Below are 7,469 nucleotides of genomic sequence, written 5' to 3'. Positions count from 1 at the left end.
CAGGCTACGGTGTGAAAGTTCTGTTTGTTTCTCCTTGATGAAACCCCCCGCCCCTTGGTTCACTCTACTTCCCTGTAAGCTAAGCACCCTCCCCTCCTCCCTTCGATCACCGCTTGCAGAGGCAATAAAGTCATTGTTGCTTCACATTCATGCATTCTTCATTCATTCGTTACACAAACAGGGGGATGACTACCAAGGTAGCCCAGGAGGGGTGGTGGAGGAGGGAAGGAAAATGCCACACAGCACTTTAAAAGTTTACAACTTTAAAATTTATTGGATGACAGCCTTCTTTTTTTTGGGCAATCCTCTGTGGTGGAGTGGCTGGTTGGCCGGAGGCCCCCCCACCGCGTTCTTGGGCGTCTGGGTGTGGAGGCTATGGAACTTGGGGAGGAGGGCAGTTGGTTACACAGGGGCTGTAGTGGCAGTCTGTTCTCCAGCTGCCTTTGCTGCAGCTCAGCCATACACTGGAGCATACTGGTTTGGTCCTCCAGCAGCCTCAGCATTGAATCCTGCCTCCTCTCATCACGCTGCCGCCACATTCGAGCTTCAGCCCTCTCTTCAGCCTGCCACCTCTCCTCTCGGTCATTTTGTGCTTTCCTGCAGTCTGACATTATTTGCCTCCACGCATTCGTCTGTGCTCTGTCAGTGTGGGAGGACAGCATCAGCTCGGAGAACATTTCATCTCGAGTGCGTTTTTTTTTTCTTTCTAATCTTCACTAGCCTCTGGGAAGGAGAAGATCCTGTGATCATTGAAACACATGCAGCTGGTGGAGAAAAAAAAAGGGACAGCGGTATTTAAAAAGACACATTTTATAAAACACTGGCTACACTCTTTCAGGGTAAACCTTGCTGTTAACATTACATACATAGCACATGTGCTTTCGTTACAAGGTCGCATTTTGCCTCCCCCCACCGCGTGGCTACCCCCTCAACCCTCCCCCCTCCCTGTGGCTAACAGCGGGGAACATTTCTGTTCAGCCGCAGGCAAACAGCCCAGCAGGAACGGGCTCCTCTGAGTGTCCCCTGAAGAAAAGCACCCTATTTCAACCAGGTGACCATGAATGATATCACTCTCCTGAGGATAACACAGAGAGAGGAAGAACGGATGTTGTTTGAACGCCAGAAAACATACACTGCAATGCTTTGTTGTACAATGATTCCCGAGTACGTGTTACTGGCCTGGAGTGGTAAAGTGTCCTACCATGAAGGACGCAATAAGTCTGCCCTCCCCAGAAACCTTTTGCAAAGGCTTTGGGAGTATATCCAGGAGAGCCGCGAATGCCAGGGCAAAGTAATCCTTTCACATGCTTGCTTTTACACCATGTATAGTATTTTAAAAGGTACACTCACCGGAGGTCCCTTCTCCGCCTGCTGGGTCCAGGAGGCAGCCTTGGGTGGGTTCGGGGGGTACTGGCTCCAGGTCCAGGGTGAGAAACAGTTCCTGGCTGTCGGGAAAACCGATTTCTCCGCTTGCTTGCTGTGAGCTATCTACAACCTCCTCCTCATCATCATCTTCTTCGTCCCCAAAACCTGCTTCCGTATTGCCTCCATCTCCATTGAAGGAGTCAAACAACACGGCTGGGGTAGTGGTGGCTGAACCCCCTAAAATGGCACGCAGCTCATCATAGAAGCGGCATGTTTGGGGCTCTGACCCGGAGCGGCCGTTCGCCTCTCTGGTTTTCTGGTAGGCTTGCCTCAGCTCCTTCAGTTTCACGCGGCACTGCTTCGGGTCCCTGTTATGGCCTCTGTCCTTCATGCCCTGGGAGATTTTGACAAAGGTTTTGGCATTTTGAAAACTGGAACGGAGTTCTGATAGCGCGGATTCCTCTCCCCATACAGCGATCAGATCCCGTACCTCCCGTTCGGTCCATGCTGGAGCTCTTTTGCGATTCTGAGACTCCATCATGGTCACCTCTGCTGATGAGCTCTGCATGGTCACCTGCAGCTTGCCACGCTGGCCAAACAGGAAATGAGATTCAAAAGTTCGCGGTTCTTTTCCTGTCTACCTGGCCAGTGCATCTGAGTTGAGAGTGCTGTCCAGAGCGGTCAAAATGGAGCACTCTGGGATAGCTCCCGGAGGCCAATACCGTCGAATTGTGTCCACAGTACCCCAAATTCGACCCGGCAAGGCCGATTTAAGCGCTAATCCACTTGTCAGGGGTGGAGTAAGGAAATCGATTTTAAGAGCCCTTTAAGTCGAAATAAATGGCTTCATCGTGTGGACAGGTACGGGTTTACATCGATTTAACGCTGCTAAATTCGACCTAAAGTCCTAGTGTAGACCAGGGCTAAGGCATAGATGGGGCTGTAGACCTAGCTCCAACTCCGGGAGTCAGGGGATGACATCAGTCTTATTAGCTTTTATTTAAGTTAAAAGCTAAGTTCCTAGCCCTTGGCGTGGTCAAGCTTTTCCTCTGCAATGTGTAGCAAGTGTATCTAAAGCAGGAAAGTCTGCCTGAGTCTGCAGCCAGCCTCAGGCAAGCTCAGTGTGGCTGAAACACCTCATGTTCTTAATGGGGTGTTGGCACCAAGACTCGATACTAGGGCAGGGGGTGGCCCTTGGGTCAGAGAGGTGCCTTTTGCTCGTCCTATGGAAAGCTGTCTAAATTTGGCCAAGCTCTAATCCTCTTGTCGAGGACTCGAACCCCAGACGGCACGGTTCATTGTCTGACCGGAGAGAGACAGGCAACACCAGCAAGGTCCGAACACAAAGCTCTTTATTGAAGAGTGCACACAACAATAGAGAGCAGCCCGTCTCCAGAGAGAACCAGCCAGCCTCTAAGTAAAACTCATAGGTTTTTATAAACAGTTCTGTTGCATCACAAATTTATTCATAAAGCAGCCCACCCCTCCCCTATATTAGTTAAAATCCTCTTTCTCTATATGCATGCACATCTACCCCCCTTATTGTAGATAACTTTTAGCAAATCATAGTGCTTCACTAACTTTCTTATCAGTATGGGTGTCAACCAGGAGACGAGGAGTTAAAACAGACATAACACAAAAGCAGGGAGTGGCAAGCAGCGCCTCTGTATCTCAAGGACTGTTCCCAGCACATCTGGTACAGGAATGCAGGCCTCCCCTTTTTTCTCACTCTCTGTAACTTAAACACATATTCCTTCATTCTACTTTCAGAGACTTTCCCAGCAGCCTCTCTTGGCCTGACTTGGGTTCGGTCAGCATAACTGCCCCGTTTAGCTTTTCTCACCTAACAGTCCCCGCTTTGTCCCCAGAGTGCCATAGGGGAACTGGTCTCTGTGTGGAGTGACTTAAAAATATTCACCGGTTGGTAGGGCACAGCTTGGTACCCATCTAACAGCCACATCTTAGCATAACATACAAAACTATTAGGCCACAAACAATCACAACGGCACTGCGAAGCAAGTTATGTAACCAGCCACCTATATCTGGAACCCAATTGAACAAATTGCTCCACCATGAGTTGACTCGCTCTCCTCCATGGTCTTTTGCAACTTGCATACGGTGGTTTGCTCTTTCCCAGGTGGCACTATAAACGTCCGGAACATATACACAGCATTCTTGCCCAATTAACGTACATGTTTCTCCCTGAGAGGCCAGCAAAATATCTAAGGCCAAGCAGTTTTGGAGAACCATCTGCCTTAGTTTTTTTTTTTTTGTTTGGTTGCCAAATCTACTAAGGCCTGGGCAGTGGTATTCGCCATCATCTCCAACACGCCCTGAAGTCTCATGACTCCTTCCCCAATACACCTGGTGGCACCTCCACAGGCGAAGACAAATCCTGCACAAGCACCCGTCCAGTCATTTAGGGCACGCCAAGTAAGGGGGTGAGAGTCATTTACGTCTTCCTCAGCCCCCCTTACATTCCTGATTCTTCCTTTAGGGAGACGTGTGCGATATACTACAGGTGGTTCTAACCAAGCCAAGTAGCAGGATCCACTCCAGGAAGGAGGGAGGGCTAGGTATGCTTTGTTACCACACACCCAGTATACTCCAAAAAGGGTAGGAGTGACTTTGGACCAGGTATTATTAATACGTTCGTACCATCCGGTCCAAGATGGGAGGAGGGAGAATTTAGCCGCGGAGGCGTTAGAGGAACATAGACACATAGTATGAGTTGGCAGGTTATACCCAAGCATGCAATTTATAACGTAATAGTCAATCAACTTATGATCTTTATACAAAAAACGTTTTTCCCCATGCAGACTGCACTTGTTACCTGCGAATCTATACCACGCGGAGGTGCAAGAGGTTGCCCCATCCGGGAAAGAGAGATATTAGGACCTCTTTTACTCCTGAAATGAGTGCCATTAAAGTAGGCTGTGCACTCACTACTACCCAAAGCTATTTTCCCTTCTCTTAAGAGGCACCATTTACCAACTCGTTTCCAAGCTATTAGATACCTGCTTTCAGAGATGCCGGTATCAGCCCAGGTAATATTTAAATTGCCTGTAGAATCCTTCCAGGATGGGGTCCAGGTCATATTTATTGCACTAAAGGGAATAGGAACCATGGGAAGACCTTTTTGGCTATCTGCTGGTATTAATGAGCACACCCAGCATGAAGTGTTTTGTAGGGCGGGAAGACAAGATTTCATTTCATGGGCAAGACGTATAAATGTGTTAGAACTGTGTGATTCTATAGTCTCAACTCCCCGTACCACCAGAAAAGAAAGATAACAAATACTTAAACACATTAAAAACACAAGAACCCAGCTTAGAGAACAGGGCCATCTTTCCCTGAGAGGACACCACCAACTCAAGGTTTTTTTTAGCTGCAGCGGGAGCTTCAGGTCGCCCAAAGGGGTAGCAGTCCATTTGTCTTGAGCACAGATGTCGTCTGCTTCTGATTCACCCGGTTCACGGTGGGGTGAACGTGCATAGCTCCCTTGAAGTCCGACGCCGTCTGTTTCTGGGGAACCTTTCTCCAGGTCAGATTCCCTAGCGGGGCTCCTCTTGACTCTGGTATGATGGATCCAGGTGGGTAGCTCCTTCACTCGGATAGCGGTAGGGCTCACCAGAAGGGTTTCAAAGGGTCCCAGCCACTGTGTTGAAGCGGAGTCTTCTTATATGCTTTTACCCACACAGGATCACCTGGTAAAAAAGAATGAACAGCTTCCCACAAAGGTAAGGACTGGGAGTGTGCAGAGTATTGTTGCAATGTCACTAGATGTCTCTGCAATTCTTTTGCATAAGTCTTTGTGGCTTTGGTCATATCAGTATCATTGGGAACTGATATCAAAGGAGTGAAAGTTGGGGGTATATGTCCAGATAGGATTTTGTAAGGTGCCAGTTTAGTTCTGGCACTTGGAGTTGTTTGAATGGTGTAGAGAGCTAGAGGAAGGACTTTAGTCCATCTCATATTGAGTTCCCGGCATAATTTTGTCAAAAGTTTTTTTTAGAGTTCCGTTCATCTGCTCCACCTGGCCTGAACTCTGGGGATGCCAGGGAGCGTGAAAAGCCCATTTTGTTCCTACCGCATTGATCAGTTCGTTATAAATCTTTGCGGTAAAATGAGTACCTTGGTCTGAGTCAATTATTTCAGGGGGGCCAAATCTTGGTATAATTTCATTAAGTAATACCTTACATACAGCAGTTGCAGTCGCTCGAGCGGTGGGATAAGCTTCCACCCATCCAGTGAGCTGGTCTATTATGACTAATAAATGCCGCTTTCTTTCAGAGGGAGGTAAATCAGTAAAATCAATCTATACATGCTGCATAGGCCTGTGAGCCCACCTGCACCCCCCCAGGTGGTGCTTGCTTATTTATACCCCTTGGGTTACACTGCTGACACAGAGCACACTTTTCTACTGTCCTTCTGGCTACTTCGTAAAGTCCGGGGGAAACAAACTGTCTTACCATAATTTGGGCCATTTTATTTGCTCCCAAGTGCGTATTTTTTGTGGCTCTGTTCCATCCCTGCACTCTGTTGGTTTTTAGGTAAAACAAAATGACCATCACACTCCCACATTCCCGTGGAATCGGGCTTAGCTCCCCATTTCTCCCAGATTATTTTTTCACTATCTGGGGCTTGCTGTTGCCAGGTTAAAAGAGGTGAATTGAGTATTTTGTAAGGCAGAGGTTCTAGCAGCCTCATCGGCCAAGCGGTTACCTACTGATCCAGGATCAGTGTTTTACAGATCTCACAGCTGCTTGGGCACATTCAAGCCCCCCTCTTTCTTGGCTGTTAGCCAAATCCTAGCTGTGAGTCGTGTCCTTGGGCAGGCCAGCGTCTTATCTTTGGACTGAGCCTGCCAGCTACAGCGCTGAATTAGCTCGTCCTCTGTTCTTTTTTTTTTTTTTTTTTTCTCCCCTTCTTGGCTTCTATTAACCTGCAAAGGAAACTTTCACTTTCCACTTACACACCTTTGTTCACAAATGAACACATGTACATTGCCCCATTATACAGCACTTTAGTCTTATTGTTCAATGTATGCCACATACACCCTTCTAGGAAAATGGCTTTATTACAGAGCTTTGGAGCAACAAGCCAGGACAAGCACACCCACTTTTAAGGAGTCCACTTGGTACAACCTCTGGTGTCCAATAGCTTTCCTCCCTCCCCAGCCCTCTGGCTAGAAATTTGAGGTAGCCAGAAGGATCCCATGTATAATATGGGGAGTGGGTTAACCTTTCATGTCCTTGCTTCCAAAGACCGTTGGTGTGTGAATTTTAACAACAATTTTTTTCAATTAAAAGATCTGGCCAATGAAATTTATTTTTCTTTCTTAAGCAAGTGTATTAAACTTTAGTATATCACATTTTCCTGATTTTATCCAAACACTTTGTATTCCAAGTTGAATAAAACAAGTATCTGCATTTTAATTTAACCCTTCTATTTAGTTTTAAACTAAACTGTCCTATGAAAAATTAAACACAGCAATTCTGGCCACAAGACAAACACTACAAGACAGGACATAGAACACAGAACATAATTCCTATTGTGCCAGTAAATTCATGAGATGTTGAATTGCTTTTCAGCTGGCATCAGTTTTCTCTAATTTTCTGAAAGACAAAAAGAACATAGATCTACCCCTTCTGGGCAGTCAGTCATTGCTTAAAATATCTCCTTTTTATACAAATACCCTCCTTAGTGGCAGGCAAAACAGAGGAGTTACCCATATGTTCTTGTATTTGTTTCATAGGCAGCCCAGGTTTCAGTGGCTTTTACCTTATCAGTTAGAAGAAAAGGAGTACTTGTGGCACCTTAGAGACTAACCAACTTATTTGAGCATAAGCTTTCGTGAGCTACAGCTCACTTCATCGGATGCATACTGTGGAAACTGGCAGTTTCCACAGTATGCATCCGATGAAGTGAGCTGTAGCTCACGAAAGCTTATGCTCAAATAAGTTGGTTAGTCTCTGGCAGTTTCCACAGTATGCATCCGATGAAGTAAGCTGTAGCTCACGAAAGCTTATGCTCAAATAAGTTGGTTAGTCTCTAAGGTGCCACAAGTACTCCTTTTCTTTTTGCGAATACAGACTAACACG

At 46.7% G+C, this 7,469-nt stretch overlaps 1 protein-coding gene across 1 annotated transcript; it reads right to left on the bottom strand.

Moving 5' to 3' along the window:
• Positions 1 to 3,274: 3,274 nt before the first annotated feature.
• Positions 3,275 to 5,237, bottom strand: LOC122463898 (endogenous retrovirus group 3 member 1 Env polyprotein-like). Its single transcript, XM_043536533.1, has 2 exons — positions 4,325 to 5,237; positions 3,275 to 4,235 (listed from the first exon to the last, which is right to left on the bottom strand). Exons 1-2 carry the CDS (start codon positions 4,673 to 4,675, stop codon positions 3,621 to 3,623), a joined length of 966 nt encoding a protein of 321 aa, XP_043392468.1. The 5' UTR covers positions 4,676 to 5,237; the 3' UTR covers positions 3,275 to 3,620.
• Positions 5,238 to 7,469: the final 2,232 nt, after the last annotated feature.

The sequence above is a fragment of the Chelonia mydas genome, chromosome 26 (genome assembly GCF_015237465.2).
Source record: "Chelonia mydas isolate rCheMyd1 chromosome 26, rCheMyd1.pri.v2, whole genome shotgun sequence".
Taxonomy (NCBI): Eukaryota; Metazoa; Chordata; order Testudines; family Cheloniidae; genus Chelonia; species Chelonia mydas.
Note: the sequence above shows the minus strand (reverse complement) of the source record. Positions and strands in the feature narration are given on the sequence as shown.

Coding starts and splice junctions, on each gene's coding strand:
- LOC122463898 (XM_043536533.1), bottom strand. CDS start 4,675: ATGTGTTTAAGTATTTGTTATCTTTCTTTTCTGGTGGTACGGGGAGTT. Junction 4,236..4,324: donor TCTTAAGAGAAGGGAAAATA/GCTTTGGGTAGT, acceptor TTCCCGGATGGG/GCAACCTCTTGCACCTCCGC.